Source organism: Arvicanthis niloticus, chromosome 4, assembly GCF_011762505.2.
Source record: "Arvicanthis niloticus isolate mArvNil1 chromosome 4, mArvNil1.pat.X, whole genome shotgun sequence".
Taxonomy (NCBI): domain Eukaryota; kingdom Metazoa; phylum Chordata; class Mammalia; order Rodentia; family Muridae; genus Arvicanthis; species Arvicanthis niloticus.
Window position 1 is genome coordinate 128,005,094 of NC_047661.1, and position 16,320 is coordinate 128,021,413.

Below are 16,320 nucleotides of genomic sequence, written 5' to 3' on the forward strand. Positions count from 1 at the left end.
GACTAGTATTACATGTAATCCTGGCACTTGGGAAGTGTAGGCAAGAGAATCCAGGGCTGAATCAGACTTTTTTAAAAACACACACACATGCCCGCACACATTGGGTGAGCAGCTCAGAGACAGAGCCCTTGCCTAGTGGAAATTAAGTCCCGGGTTGAGAGCCACTGATGAAGATGAGTCATGCAGGTCTGTCACTTCATCAGCTTACTCTGTTTGATGACCTTATTCACTGTAATATCTCAATCAAAACATGAAACTTTATTCATCACAATGCTATCTTTATTTCCATGGTAGCACACACGATATTTGGTAGTAGTCTACATTTGATTTCAGTCTTCCTTTCTCTGCCTCTCTCTGTGGCCTCGTGTGGAAGGGCAGGCCTGCGAAGGCATCTGCAATCACATACTATAGAAAACAATGCAGCCAGCACGTCACTAAGACACTGTCACTGGTTTATTTGGCTGGAACACGAAACATGCTCACTCCAGCGCCTTTGGGCTGTTGTCTGCAACTGTGGTTATTTACTCCAGGCAGATGAATGAGTTCTGTCCTTACAGTGAAGACACCGATACGTTGAGGTCAGTCAAGGAGACTGTGACATGACACCGTCATCAGGAACAAAGCAGTTCATAATTCCAATTATCACAGGGCACATAAACACTTAACTTCACATACATATTTCTTAATTTAAAAATTCACAGATTTTAATTCAGCCTGATTCTCATAGCCAGTTTAAAATTACGGACCAATTAATTATGTTAATTATTAATAATGTTCATATTAAAAATAAAACCCAGACTGGAAAAAATCATTTCCAGTCTGGTCACGATGGGCTGTGGAGTCGGTCCTCTGGTCTTCCTCACTTCTAGGCTAACTGCTGGAAAAGTGAGTAGGAAACTCCTTAAGCAGAGAAACATTTGTAAATACTCTCAATAGTCAGTTAACTTAACGAATCAATAGAATCATCGTGAAAATTATTTCAGGAGACAGATACAGCTCTTTAGAGTTGACTTTCACAGAATAGAAAACTTGGTTTCTTTTAAAAATAAGAATTCTGTTTTGTCATTCCATGAACATATTGTTAACTTTCAGGAAGAAATAACTACCTTTTTAGTTGAACAAGAACATAGAGAAACAAAGGAAAATAAATCAACTGAATTTTCTATCTGTTTTTTTTTTTTTCCAGAAAAGAGGGACCAGCTCTCTGCCTCCGCCCTCTAGCGCGCGATGGCTATCTTCAGTTGACACCGTTAGTTCATTAGGCTGGCCTTTCTCTGTTCCCTCACAGGCTCTAGCCTAGTTGGTCTTTTGTCTCTATCTGCTAAAGCACTGCCTCTTTGATTCAGGCAAATAAAAACTGGTATGCATATCTTAAGTATTGTCAACAGTCAGAGCCAGAGATGCTCTTCTTAAAAAGACATTCTCCTTTAAAAAGTTAGGCTTTCCCGAGCCCCCCCCCCCCCCAAGATTTTTCTCCTGCATTTTTTTGCTCCCAAATTTTACTCCCAAATTTTATTTGGTCATTCTTATCTCTTTTGTCAAAGGCCACAAACTATCTTGTTACTATTCTAGCTAATTAGCCCAGCAAAACTTAAGCACTGGGTTTGACAAACCAACCCTTTCTTGAAGATGGACAATTTATTTATTTAACTGAAATGTAAAAATAGAACCAAATCAAACACTTTTCAAAAAGGTCACCCCCACGGCCGTCTAATGGCACTGCAGGATTACCGTAACAGTGCAACTCTTCCAAACTAGTTCAAGGAGGGTTTTACCCCAAAGATAGTTCACTTATGTCTGTTTACAAAACCACAGGAAAAAACACTTAGTTATCCAATGAATAAATGAATATAATTCACAACTGTCTTGCTTATGTGGTAACAGGAAGGCACGCACACGTGTGTCACATCAGTGACATCTTCTAAGTAAAAACATCTAATGTGAAAGTCGGAAGGGAAGTTGGGCTCAGTGCACTTTGTCCTCAGGCAGAACCGTGCCTGGTGGTCAGGAAATGAAGGGTGAAGGGGAGAAGGCAAGGCGTCCGTCCGTCCATCCGTCCGTCCATCCGTCATGTACTGACCGAGAACACAACTGTAAGGCCTATGAGCCTGACACACTAATGGCACAGGTCTAAATCGTACATCTAGTAATTGATTTACATAACTGTGATGTACATAGACATTAAAAATCTTAAAAAATTAAACTTCATCTCACTTTTTGTTTTCTCATCATTACCCTTAATCTAGGCACTTTAATCTAAAAATGAATTATTTAAAAACCCATTTCACACCCTTTTGTAGAATTCACTCTTAAAACCAACGCAGCCCACTTTAGGGTAACAAATCAGTGAATGCAATCCACTGGGGAGAGCATGGTGCATGATCTTAAAGCAAAATGAGTGAGACCTTGAAAATATACACTATGCTCTGAAGGTTACTTGTAATAACCCATCTACTCATATGTCTGTCTAAGGACATAAAATATACTCCCAAAACATTGAAAATATTTCTGTTTTACATCCGAGAGAAAAAGTCCTTTAAAACCTAAGTTCAAAGTATGAGTATTTTTAAAATTATGCAGAACACGACAAAGTTCTAATGTGACAGACTCTCTATGTGGGGGATTATAAGTTTGTTTTGTGAAAGAGGAAATTATCTTATTCTAAAGTTTAATACTTTAAGCCAGCCTCAAAGTTACATTTAAAAAAGGATAAATTTTTAATTCTTTTTCTTAGCAAATAAATTCTATTTTCGAATTTAATATTCCTGAGGGGAAATGAGATAAAAATACTTCACTGTATTATAACTTACAGGACAATAGTAATATACTCTGGACTGCAGGTGATCCTGCACAAGGTGTGCACTGCAAACCGCTCATCTCATTCAGGTCCTTTTAGTACACCAGGCCTTTGTGATGATAGCTTCTTTGATTCAATACATTAGCAAATATACAAGCCACAGGTAAACAGCACAGGTAAACACCTCTATTGTCTAAATTCTATTAAACAAAGAAGTCACTATGGTTAAGAATACATTTCAGGCAAAGTTAAGTATGTTGAGCTAGCAGTCATAGATTATTACACAAATACAATCACCTTGAGCTAGTGTATTTTCAAGGAGCAAAGCATCAAGACAGTTTGAGGATGACATTGGACATTCCAGATTGTGTGAGGACAATGGACTCCTACAGCACTGGCTTCAATTCAAGCAACAGTCACAACTTAAATGATTACCTAGAGAGTATTAAAAAGTCACTCTGGATCCATCCCATGGCTTCAGTGACAAATGTCCTGCAAAAGTGCAGGACAGTCACCCATCCTTGAGACTCCCCTCTCCCTGAGTCCACATTATCAATCCTGTAGATGCTGAGGCACACTCAGAGTCAGAAGTTACCCTAGAGCACGAGACAGCTTTCTCAAACCTCTTCTGGTCCTTATTGTACTTTGGCTTCTAACAGTGCAGTGGGCACGGTGTGGGAGTGTCCACTAGTACAGGTGGTGGCGTGCCTCAGGGCATCTGCACCGAGACACGTGACTAGCAGCTCCGTGCGGCGGGTGAGTAGGTGCGTGAGGTCCTCCGCCAGCGCCTCTATGCTCGAATAGCGCACCTTCTCAAAGTCAAAGATGTCTTTGAGAAAGAAAAGAACTTGATTCTGGTAAAGGAATACACAAGACATTGGCATTTATTAGGATACAGTTTGTTAAAGCTATGAATTGTTAACACTGGACCCAACTTTAAACCAGGAATCAGACAACTGAGTTCTGAGGCTGGTTTCACATCTCATGGGCAAAGGACTTTGAACAACTTATTTAATCTTTTGGATTGTTGTTTTCTATGTTGTAAAATTTGTGCAAATACTACTTGCCCTGTGTGTGTGTGCATGTGCGTGCGTGCGTGTGTGTGTGCATGTATGTGTATGTGCGTGTGTTCTTTCAGCCATGGTTTCTCTGTGCAGCCCTGCTATCCTAGAATTTGCTCTTTAGACCAGGCTGGCCTCAAACTCGCAGTCTGCTTGCCTCTGCCTCCCAAATGCTGGGATTAAAGGAGTGTGCCATCATGCCTGGCTCAATTGTCCTGTTTACTACACGGGGCTGGCATAAGTTAAAACAGGTCCCTCTGAGAAGCAGCCACGCACGGGCTCACCTCAGCTGTTTACCAGCCTCTCCTCTCGGGTCACCTCTGAGTGCCGGCCATGTAGGCATGGACAATCAAATGCCTTTCAGTAAGCATGATACTTTTAAATGTATATTTTTCTGTTAAAAAAGACATAAATGAAAATGATAGTTTCCTGTCCACAGTGAACGGCGGTCTTGAGGAGTGTCGTTTCAGGGAATTAATACACTGAAGCACATTTGAAGTAAGTTGTTGACTAGTAAACACTAAACCTCAGCTACAATGAAATGATGGGAGGGAAGGAACTGCAAAGAGAAAGCCAGCAACATCCAGTTCCAATCCTCAGAGATGGTGTGTTAACAAGTACCAGCAAGGCCATCAGAGTCCCTGAGCTAGCACTGTCTAGCACTCCACTGTCCAGGTGATAGAAAGGTGGAATTTGGAGAATGCAGGTCAGCGTGGTAGTCAGCTCTACTCCCTGAAGCACACAATTTACAACTGGAAAGGTTAAATAGACTAGCAACAGATTAATGAGTTCTAAATGACAGTAAAAAGAAAACATCCTAAATCATTCATAAAAACATTGTGTTAATAAGGCAAACAGACATTTAGAAACTTCACAGCACAGCAGGGCATCTGTCCAAGCGCTTGGATTCATTCTTCTTTGGCCTGTTGGTCCCTGGGACTCACTACCACAATACCGTAGCCTGCACAGTCTCCCTGGTACTCACTACTGCAATACCGTAGCCTGCACAGTCTCCCTGGTACTCACTACTGCAATACCGTAGCCTGCACAGTCTCCCTGGTACTCACTACTGCAATACCGTAGCCTGCACAGTCTCCCTGGTACTCACTACTGCAATACCGTAGCCTGCACAGTCTCCCTGGTACTCACTACTGCAATACCGTAGCCTGCACAGTCTCCTTGGTGCTCTGCCAGCCAGAGCATTTTGCAGTGAGCTCTAACAAACATTTGGCAAGCAAACTTCAGACATGGGGACACAACTTTAAATTCTCATGTGAATTAATTCTTACAGCGTGGATTTCAACATTTCTATCACCTTGTACAGGACTGCACAGGTCATTTCTGTAGTATTCTCACATGGCACTGTAATATGATAGTATCCGAGACCCTAACAGAGAAAGTGGACACACTCAGTGGACCTGGGGGGTCTATTCCTGCTGTAGGGCATCAGTTCTCTAAGGCACTGGTCTGTTATATTAAAGCTGGTATTACTGTCATCAATTTATTATTGGCATTTAAATATAGAATTAGGTGATTTTTACAATTTTATATGTTATATAAAAGTGAACAACTTTATTTTATTCTTTAAAACAATGATTCAATGGTCAAACATACCTTAAAGAAGCAACATAAGTCGTAGAGAGAATTTCTAGGACCCAAGAAGCCCCAGGCTAAGACAGGGCTAATCTGCTCACAAACGGCATAAAAATGGGCAAAGAAGCCATCTGAGATCTGTTGGGAAACAAATGGCAATCAGTCTGTTTTTATCTTCTTAAATTTACTTTCTCTAGTAATGAAGCATAAACTGCTAGCCATTCTGGGGTCAGAAGTCTTTGGGAACAGACCAAGGTTCCATCATGAGCCTGTTGGGAACATTAATAAACTTAAAAGTAACTAAGATCTTGTCAGAGGGTTTTATATAGGTTCCATATTCGAGCCAGCAGTTTCAGAGAAGCAAATTCACCTCATAAAAATACAAGTTAAACCTTCTTTATCCAAGGCTCCAACCAGAAAAATTTCAGATTTTTTAAAACTCTAGAACACATCTTCCAACAAGGACAACCTACTCCAACAAGGCACACCTCCTAATCCTTCCCAAACAGCTCATCAACTGGGGACTGAGCATGCAAATATGTGAGCCTGTGGGGTGCAGCTGCAGTGTAACCAGGTGTGGTGGGGTGAGGTGCAGCTGCAGCTGCAGGTGCAGCACACAGGTAGTAGGAGCAGGAGGGTTAGGATTGCAAGCTCATTTCTGGCAACAGAAGTTCCAGGCCAGCCTGTGATAGGAGAGCCTGCCTATGAACAAACACATAGACACATAAATAAAGCATTGAATTATTCTTAATAGATTTCTAACCTTTAGTTAAGAAAGTTACTATTATTAAACTTTGTCAGGTGACTGACTCTTATTATGAAATGCTGGTACATATATGTACATTTGAAGAAAATCTCTAAGATAACCAAATTTCTAGTTTAGTAGATTATAGATTTTTATGTCCTTAAAAGTCTCTGAATTGCCTCAGTGTCTGCTGTAGTGTTTGTTTCCCCTTTGATCTCTATTTTTTATAAATTTGGGGCTTATCTTTTTTTTTTTTTTTTTTTTTTTTTTGGTTAGTCTAATGGCTTGACAATCTTAAAAAAACTCCAACTTTTGATTTGGTTTTATTTTATTTTGATTATCTTTTCCCATCTACCAATATTGGGCATTGTCCTATTTTTCAGAAGCCTTCACATGCATCATTAAGTAATTACTAAGGTTACCCCCCCCCACTTAGATTTCTGATATATTGTATTTTCATTTTTATTCAATTCTAGAAACTTAAGACTTTCCTTTTCAGTTTGGAGAGCTGGCTCAGTGGTTAAGAGCACTGGTCAGTCTTACAGGGATTGTGGGTTCGATTCTCAGCACCACATGGCAGTTCACACCCATCTCTAACTCCAGTTTCAGAGAGATCTGATACTCCTTTCTCACTTCTGTGGGCATAAGCACACACTAGTGCTCACACACACACACACACACACACACACGCACAAGCATACACTAGTGCTCACACACACACACACACACACACACACACACGCACAAGCATACACTAGTGCTCACACACACACACACACACACACACACAGGCAAAACCCTCATATAAAATAAATCTAATTAAAACTTTTTTTAGTTAAAAAATATTTTCCTTCTTGATATCTTCCTTGACCTAATTGTCATTCAATAGCCTGCTGTTCATTTTCCATGAATTTGTGTGTTGTCTATTTATGACACGAACAGATTAAAAAAATTTATGACACCAAGCCAGCTTTATAGAGGATACTGGAAGGATACTTTGTCTTAAGAATAAACATACCTAAGAAAATAAACATTTTCAGAACAACTAATCAGAGGAGCACTAAGAAGACACCATGAATACCCAAAATGAGGGGGACAGAAAACAATATATACTGTTCAGTAGTGACGCACAATAGTAATAGTTGTAATTACTGACAAAGAGACACAGACTAACAAGTTTGATTAGAAAACATAATTTTTTTTTTTTTGCTGCTTCCAAAAACCATGCCTTATCATCAGTGATAGACAACACCTGGGGATAAAAGGATGTAAACTAGAACTAAGAGACAATGAGAATTATCTATTTTAATGTCGGACACAATTGACTCCAAACCATAGCTAGTCAGATGAGGACACGTTACACTAAACAGTCCTGGGTGGGGGGCAGTACACTTGGAGAGAAATGTCTGGACTGAAGAGATGGCTCAGCAGCTAAGAGCACAGCAGTTCTTCCAGAGAACCCAAGGTCAGTTCACAGCACCAAGGCAGAGAGCTGACAACCTATAACTCCACTTTCAGGTGATCTGAAGCCCTCTGCCTCTGCAGTCACATGTCTGTATGTGCACAGAGATATGCACATAGACACTTGATTAAATAAATCATTAAAAGCATATACTCTTTGACCTAAAACCACAGATTCACCTCAAAACAATGATAGTGAGTGTTGATTCACCAGTCTTGCCAATAGGCCTTCCAGACAAAAGCAACACAGAATCCATGGAGTGAGATGACGTCATCATCCAAACTGTCATAACAGACACCCAGACATTAAAGAAGGCTCTTTCTCAATAGCTATTTTAAAAACTGTATAAAGTAAATACTGTCATTGTCCTTTCTCAAAGATGAAAACATTAAGGCTTGGGAAGGTTGAGCAACTCCCACAGTCACACTGTTAGTAAGTGACATTTCAACCTGGGCAGTCTCACTTCAGAGTCCACACATGGGAAGGCATGTTCATCACAGATGAAGAAGACCTGTGGATTAATCAGTGCCCTTATTGCCTGAGTAAGTGGCCACCCTGGCCTGTGAGGATGCACTGTTATAAAGCGAGGCTGCCCTTCCAGCCCTCTTTATACACAGGCCTGTTTGTTCTGCAGGTGCTGGGACAGTACAAAGCCTTACTAGATACTGTAGGCAGGTAGATTTTGGACTTTGAAGTCTTCACTATATGGACTGAATCAGCCTTTTTCCTATACATTATCCAGTCTCAGCTGATTTTAAAGCCACAGAGAATGAACTAAGGAAGAGTCTGGGGCATAATGAGTTTTACCTTCATCTGCTGCCTTTTCTGTTTTAGCACTGACCAACAACTTGAAGCCACAGCCTAAATATAGACAGAGGGAAAAAAAGCAAGATTTAAATTCATATTTATTATCAATATTTTCATTTAAAAATGGTGACTTTTATTAGAATTCACAGTGTCTTGGTTTAAAAATCCCAAATAGTAACAGTAAGGACAACCCTGGGTTCCTTGTATTGTTTACAAACATCAGGGGAGATTCTTCAATTTTATGAAATTAAAATTTATATACAAAAGTTGGGCAATGGTGGTGTATCCCTTTTATCCCAACTCTTGGGAGGCGAACGGTTGAGTTCAAGGCCAGCCTGGTCTACAGACTGAGTTCCAGGACAGCCAAGGCTACACAGAGAAACCCTGTCTCGAAAAACCAAAAAAACAAACAAACAAACAAACAAAAAAACAACAACAACAAAAAAAAACCTAAACCAACCAACCAACCAACTCTAGAGCCACGGCACTTAAGTAGTTACAACACAGTTCTCTCCAGGCTCATAAATTCTAATACCATACATGGAAAGTCAGGCCTGTGATCCTGGTATATAAGAGGCTAAAGCAGCAGATACCAGAGTACCGGCCAGCCTGGGCTATAGAGTCAGACCCTGTCTTACAAATGAACAAAAACAGGTCCTAAATTCTATTCCTATAGAAATGCGCTGAAAAGAATTTGTTGATATATACACACAAATAAATGTTTTTAATTAAATAATGAAGATAGATTATTGTCTTTCCTTCAAGGAGAGTGTTGCCTGGAATGTCTGAGGGTAAAAGTAAGTTTTATTCAAGAACCAAGAAACTGTAACCACGAGGAGGCAAAAGAAACGCCTCAGTGGATCCTGGTGAAGCCTCTGTTCTGGCTGACCCAACTTTACCGAGTCAGTGGCTGGAGAGAAGAGACTGCTTTTCTGTGGCAGTAGCGCACTTCAGTGAAGGAGGAGCTACACTTAAAATGTTTTAAACCGCAGTATCTGCAAGTTCTAACTCGACCGCGAGACTGCCAATGGGTCATTAAAGCATTTTCAGCATCCAGACTTCACCATAAAACACGAGGCCCATGCCAGCTCCTGGTACCCATGGCTGTCAAAGGAGAATCTCACCCAAAGTGTGACATACTGGACACGTGATCCTAATGACAAAGGATGAGCTCGGGTTTTTTTTTTGTTTTGTTTTTTTGTTTTGTTTGTTTTTTTAAGACAGGGTCTCTCTATGTAGTTCTGACTGCCTTGAACTCGCAGAGATCTGCCTGTGCTTCCTGGGTGCTAGGAGGATTCAAGGCGTGAGGCCCCACCGTGACCTCTGTGGGTTTTAGTCAGCTGTCCATCTCTGATCACTCCCACCCACCTGAACGGTGAGGAAAGCGAGAGCACTCACGGTTTCTTTGAAGGAGGAGTTGAGCCAGCGGTTGTTCACCACACTCTGGATGGATGTCGGCGGGTTCTCTAAATCTTCAAAGGAATCCATTAATATAAAATCCAGAACCACATCATAAAAATTTAAATTTTTCACCTGTATTAAATTTCAAGATAGCAATGAGTATTACAGAGTTCTGCAGTAAAGTCTGTGCTTTGCAGTGCCAGGTTTTTGAGTTATTCAGAGTATGTTTCTCCACAAAGAGGAGGTAAGTACCAAACTGAAGTTCCAGGAAGTTTGCTCCCTCCTGGCCTTCCTTTCAGCTCAGTCACGGATCTGCCTGTCTGACCCATGAGAGCATCCATCTTGCTCAATCACTAACACACTATGTTGTGCTATGTGCTATACCCGGTACTCAGATATCTACAGTAGGCAACTCAGAAACCTGGAGTCTACTGGGGAAAACAGCAAGAAAATAATCCCAATAAAGACAATACAGTTCACAGAGCTTGCAGCAGAGATTGATTCTAAGCTGGATATTAGAGATGGCTTCCCTTAGGGAGTGAATCTTCCCAGTTACAGGGAATTCCTGTCAGAGACTTAAGGTCAGAAGAAGCACAATGGTGTTGACTGGAAAGACACACTGAAAGTGCGCTATGGCAAAACAGGGAAAACCTGGCAGGAAGCGAGGACTTGAACCCACGGGAAGGACTTTTACTTTATTCTCAAGGAGGGTGGAGATGTTGAGGAGGGAGATCATCACATCACATATTTAAAGATGGCTTCTTGGTGAGTCAGGCATAGTGGCATGTAACTGTAATGTCAGCACCTGCTGGGAGAGGCAGGAGGATCAGGACCATCACCAGCTCCACAGAGTCCATTTCTGGGTTACAATGAGACTTTATCTCAAAACACCAAGATAACCTTAGCAGAAGCGTAGGTGGACAGAACAGAGGAGAGCAATGTAAGGGAGGCATGCAGCGAGTCACGGGCCACGGAGATGGAGAAGATTAGGGATGCAGTGGGCAGTGAGCCACGGGCCACGGAGATGGAGAAGATTAGGGATGCAGTGGGCAGTGAGCCACGGGCCACGGAGATGGAGAAGATTAGGGATGCAGTGGGCAGTGAGCCACGGGCCACAGAGATGGAGAAGATTAGGGATGCAGTGGGCAGTGAGCCACGGGCCACGGAGATGGAGAAGATTAGGGATGCAGTGGGCAGTGAGCCACGGGCCACGGAGATGGAGAAGATTAGGGATGCAGTGGGCAGTGAGCCACGGGCCACAGAGATGGAGAAGATTAGGGATGCAGTGGGCATCGAGTCACGGGCCACGGAGATGGAGAAGATTAGGGATGTAGTGGGCAGCGAGTTATGGGAATGCATTCTGTGAGCTTCTCCTACAGTGAGCTGCTCTGAGTTCAGCATGGCCACCATTTCCCCAAGGATTCCTATTCTGCTTTAGTGGATGCTGGTTAGGGGCCAAGAACTGAGTGCTGGAAATAATATGTTTGTACTGTTGCTGCTCCTAGATACCAACACAACCAGAACTAAGAAGTACGTACAGACCCAAACGATCACGTCTGGATCAAGCTCTACTGTCTTGTATATGTATAACCTATGAATTCACTCGTAGAGCTGCAATGTAAATTCTAAATTTTTTTGTTTGTCTTTGGTTTTTTGAGACAGGGTTTCTCTGTGTAGTCCTGGCTGTCCTGGAACTCACTCTGTAGACCAGGCTGGCCTCGAACTCAGAAATCCACCTGCCTCTGCCTCCCAAGTGCTGGGATTCAAACTCTAATTTTTATACGTTCTTACAGTAAGGCTGTCTCTGGGTTTTTTCCGTATGTTTACTTCTTCAGTTCTGTGAACCGTCTATACCCTTGGCTCTCTGGCCCTCATTCATCTCAAACCACTCTTGCACGGTACACGCTAACTGCCTTGTAACAAGGCCTACTTATGTGAATGAAGGCAAAGGCTTTTAGAAAGCATTTCCGTATAACCACTCAATGTATAAAGAATATACTTTCCATTGTTTATGAACATCAGAAACATGATGGTACCTACTACCACATGGCGAGATATGATAGTACCCTAACACTACGCAGCTGGGTGTGACGGTACCACCAGCACACGGCTGGATTTACTATCAGGTAAAGAAAAGACAGAGAACGGAAGCCTTGGTCATGTAACATGCGCAGACAGCAGGAATGAGGACTGTATAACTGTTTACCCCTCTGGCAGCAAGCTCCATCTCAGTGCTGTCCCAGTGGTCAGTCTGTTCTAAGAAACAGATCATTTCATCAAAAACATCTTGAAATTTCTTTGGATTCTGCAAAGAAAATGTAACATAGTCTAAATATAACTTTATAACAAGACTTAGGCCTATAAAATAAGTTACTTTTCAAGAAAGTTGAATCTATAATTAGATTCTAGAAAATATTGTCAAAGCATGCCAAGTGATTTCCTTTTTTCAGCATCTTCCCAGGCTAGCCTCAGACGACCTGTACAGTGGAGGATGTCTAGCTTCCCAGGCTAGCCTCAGACGACCTGTACAGTGGAGGATGTCTAGCTTCCCAGGCTAGCCTCAGACGACCTGTATAGTGGAGGATGACCTCAAGTCCTTCCGAGTGCTGGAGTCACACAAGTGTGGAGTACACAAGTAAACCTATGGAGTGAGGTTTAACTTCTACACGCGGGCTGGGCAAGTGGTCTAACTCTCAGCCCTTCATTACCAGCTGCTCTCCTAGTTCACAGAAGCCAAGAACGGGGATGCCAGGAGAGCAACGGCAAAGGCTGCTGGGACTGTAAGGGGAGAGCAGGACTGCCGTAGGAGCCTGGGGTCCCTCTGCTGTAGACAGGCTCCTCCTGGAGGCACGCCAGTTCAAAGCCCAGTGCTTGTCTACAATGGGAAGGCCAAGAAAGCAACCCACAATTTATCCTGGAATTCTAAGGACACAGTATCACTAGAGATTCACTTAGTACTGTATGCTTAGGTTACTTCCCACTTACCATTTTCTAGTCCTAAAAAATCTTCTGAAGTAGGGTAAAATAAATACAGTTCCTCTGTGTGGAGAGGGACTTGAGAGTAAATGAAGTGGAGCTGAGTACCGGTGGGCAAAGGCTCAAGGCAGGCCTGTTCCTCTGGACAAGCCTGCATGAGGTACAGTGCTCCCATACAGTCTGAGCGACGTTCTCATCAAGGCTCTGCCTCACTCAGCCCTGTGAAGATGAGGACCAGGCAGCACAGTCTGTGCCCAGGTTCCTCAGTGCTCCTCCCTCCAGCCTCCTCCTGAAAGGGCTTGAGGAGGCAGTAGCCACAGCTGGTTATAGCAGCAGACATCGCCAGGGCCACAGGCAGTTCTAAGTTATTACAAACAACCTGGTCATGAGCTTTGTACACAGAAAGTAACTCAAACAGAAATTAGTGCTCTTTGAGCTAGCCAGGGTAGTGCACATCTGGGATTCCAACATCCACGAGGAAGAGGTAAAAGAAACAGCACACATCTGCGTCTAGCCTGATATACAAGTGAGTTCCAGGCCATCCGGAGGAGCATATAGGCTCTCTCAACAACAGTGGAGTCGACAGTGTTCGGTGGACCTTTCCAATTCCTTACAAAGGTTTCATTCACTGTGAAAATTTAAAAATACACTTTACTCTAAAACCTGCTAAACTCTTTCTTCATCTGGCAGGACACGTGGTACCAGCCTGTCTGCATGAGGTGAGAGAATAGCTGTTGGCACTGATCTGGGTCATGTGGGCTCTTGGGGATCCGGCTCAGGTTGTCAGGCTTGGTGCCAAGGTCTTTGCCTGCTCAACCATCCCACCTGCCCACTGTATTAGTCTTTAGTTAGAGAAACTAGCAAGAACAAAACTTGCTTAGAGAGAATATATTTACCTTCCGGGCTTTCACAATTAAAGCTGACAAAATTTTCCTTCCACTTTCAGCAAGGAATGACCTGTTGTCTGCTTCTGCAAGGATTAGCTGAAAAACACCGTCCACAGGGTGAAAATGAGTGCCATCCCATGACACACGGGTGACTGAGCAGTCAGGGTAGCGGCTGTGATGCTGCGTCACTACTGAAGACAGAGGAAGCCCAAATTCACAGAAATGGAGAGATGTAAGCCCAGTGATCAAAAAAGATTTAGGGCGGGTAAATTTGAACTTAAATTGTTTCAGACAAGTAAATATCTGCAGTGACGAGTTGAAAGAATGGCGTAGTGACTAGGAAAGAGCATGCTCTGTACTTGCAGATGACCCAAGTTTGGTTCCCAGCACCCATGTTGGGTGGCTCACAACCCAGCTCCATAGGATCTGATACTCTCTTCTGGGCTCACGGACATCAGAACTCATGTACACAGACACACACACACACACAGACAGAAACACACAGCGACACACACGCACACACAGACAGACAGACACACACACAATAATAAAAATAAATCTTGAAAAAAAAATTTAAAAATCTAAGGTAAATTTTATGTAGCTTTCAAACATAAGAAAGTAATTATTTTCTGTATTATTCTGTGTCTGTGCGTCTGGCTGGCCTTGAGCTCACAGAGAGTGCTGGAACTGAAGGTGTGCCAACACTTCTAGCTTTACTACGAGCAGCCTGACTTCACTTTAGGAAAGAACTTGTTACCAGCGACTCAAATCTTAAACACATAATGATGGAGACTAACTTTAGCAGCTCTGTGCACACATGGCAGCATCACGATATTCCGTGTAGACAGAGTGTGGCAGGCCTGGACAGGTGGGCACGGACAGTGAAAGGGAGGCAGCATGGAGGGAGAATAAGCTTAGCAGGCTGCCTGTCTGCGTTGCAGGCAGAAAAATGGGAAGAGCTGCCCTGCGCACAGGCGGGATGTTCCTAGACAGGCAGATGGGTGCAGGCTGTCCCCCAGCGCTGTAAGGATACCTGGAAAGCTTGCCGGATACAGTGTAGCTTGGCGAGGAAGTCGCTGTCTCCCAGGCACTCCAGCATCTCGGTTCTGTATCACATGAGCAGAGAGCGACTGTTAAGTTTCATCCAAGAGCAAGCCTTCCACAGACCTGGACTTCAGCAGGCCCTTAATGCAAAACACATGTCCTCTGCGTATCGCCAGACTGTGCAAAATTTACTTGGACCAAAATGTATCTTTCCATATTCATAAACATGATTTAATAATTGTCACACAAAAGAACAGCAGTTCCTTACTATACTACTATAAAATAATATATTAGCCACTAAAAACATTGGCTGTAAGCTACGCTGGAATGATACCTCAGTACTCTGGAGTAAATTTTTCCTTCTTCAACTAAATGCATAGCTTCTTCATAAAAAGGGCAGCGACAAAAAGACTCCAGGCTGTAGGTTTGGTGTGCTTCTCTGTGCTCTGCAAGCTAAGAACACACAAAACGAATTATACCGAAGCAAGAACTATAAAAAGCCTAGGATTTCAATATTATCAAAATATGCTACATGTGACTAACCCACAGAAATCATTAACATTTTATGTAACAAAAACCTAAATTCACTTTACTTCAACATTCAGCTGTTAAAGTTCAGGGGCAGCTTGAATGAACATGGGCATGGTCCTGCCTCAATAGAGAAACACAAACAAACAATCAAACAAACAAACAAACTAGGAGCCGGGCTGGAGAGTGGGCCTGAGGCTCAGGGCACCGTGCTCAGTCTCCTGGGCTGGAGAGCAGACCTGAGGCTCAGGGTACCATGCTCAGTCTCCAGAGGAGAATCTGGTAGTTCTGGTCTCCCAGGCACTCACACTCATATGTGCATTCCCACACATCACCAAAATTAACATCTTTTGCAAAAAAAAAAAAAAAAAAAAAAAAAAAAAAAATCAGTTGTTAGAAAGAGTAAAGTTAGTTGGGCTTAGTGGCACCGGCCTTTAGTCCCAGCAAGGGGGCTGGTCTTGCTACTTTAGCAAGTTCTGGGCCAGAGTTATGTAATGAGACCTTGTCTCAAAGAATCCAAAAGAACCCCAAAGAGTAAACATTAACAAGCTCAGTTCATTTCAAATCCAACTACTTAGACCTGCCAGGTGTGCAGAAGGCAGGGTAACCGGGAGAATTTTTATCACCCACAGAGTGCCTCACACTCACGAGGCACGCTGTCTTCTCTGTAGCTCTGGTTAGTTTTTACATAACTGAAAGATAGTCTTCTGACTCTGCTAATAGAGTCTAACAACTCTATAAATACAGTTCCAGTCTGATAGTTCATTAAAAGACAACTGCAAATACTACTGGGTGGCCAGCTAAACAGAAATCCCCTAGAGTAATTTTATTTTCAATACCAAATAATCCACTTACTGGAATATGTATTTTCTTTTTTCAGGTGCTATGGGGAGAAAACCTGGGGACTATGCAGGGCGAGCGAGCACTCCACCTCTTCAGTTATATCCCCAGCTCAAAACTTTTAAAAACAGTATTACTAAGATTTATTTCATACATCAGAATGTTGACCCTAAAAAAGT

At 42.6% G+C, this 16,320-nt stretch overlaps 1 protein-coding gene across 1 annotated transcript in view; it reads right to left on the minus strand.

Annotated features, from left to right (window-relative positions):
* Positions 1 to 239: 239 nt before the first annotated feature.
* Miga1 (mitoguardin 1) overlaps positions 240 to 16,320 on the minus strand; it is a 60,253-nt gene continuing 44,172 nt past the window's right edge. The window contains exons 9-16 of the mRNA XM_034500548.2: positions 15,108 to 15,226; positions 14,763 to 14,835; positions 13,739 to 13,825; positions 12,073 to 12,171; positions 9,864 to 9,998; positions 8,466 to 8,519; positions 5,473 to 5,589; positions 240 to 3,651 (exon numbers count right to left, since the gene is read on the minus strand). Coding sequence (XP_034356439.1) covers positions 3,433 to 3,651; positions 5,473 to 5,589; positions 8,466 to 8,519; positions 9,864 to 9,998; positions 12,073 to 12,171; positions 13,739 to 13,825; positions 14,763 to 14,835; positions 15,108 to 15,226 — 903 coding nt within the window. The 3' untranslated portion in view covers positions 240 to 3,432. The remainder of the gene's footprint in view (positions 3,652 to 5,472; positions 5,590 to 8,465; positions 8,520 to 9,863; positions 9,999 to 12,072; positions 12,172 to 13,738; positions 13,826 to 14,762; positions 14,836 to 15,107; positions 15,227 to 16,320) is intronic.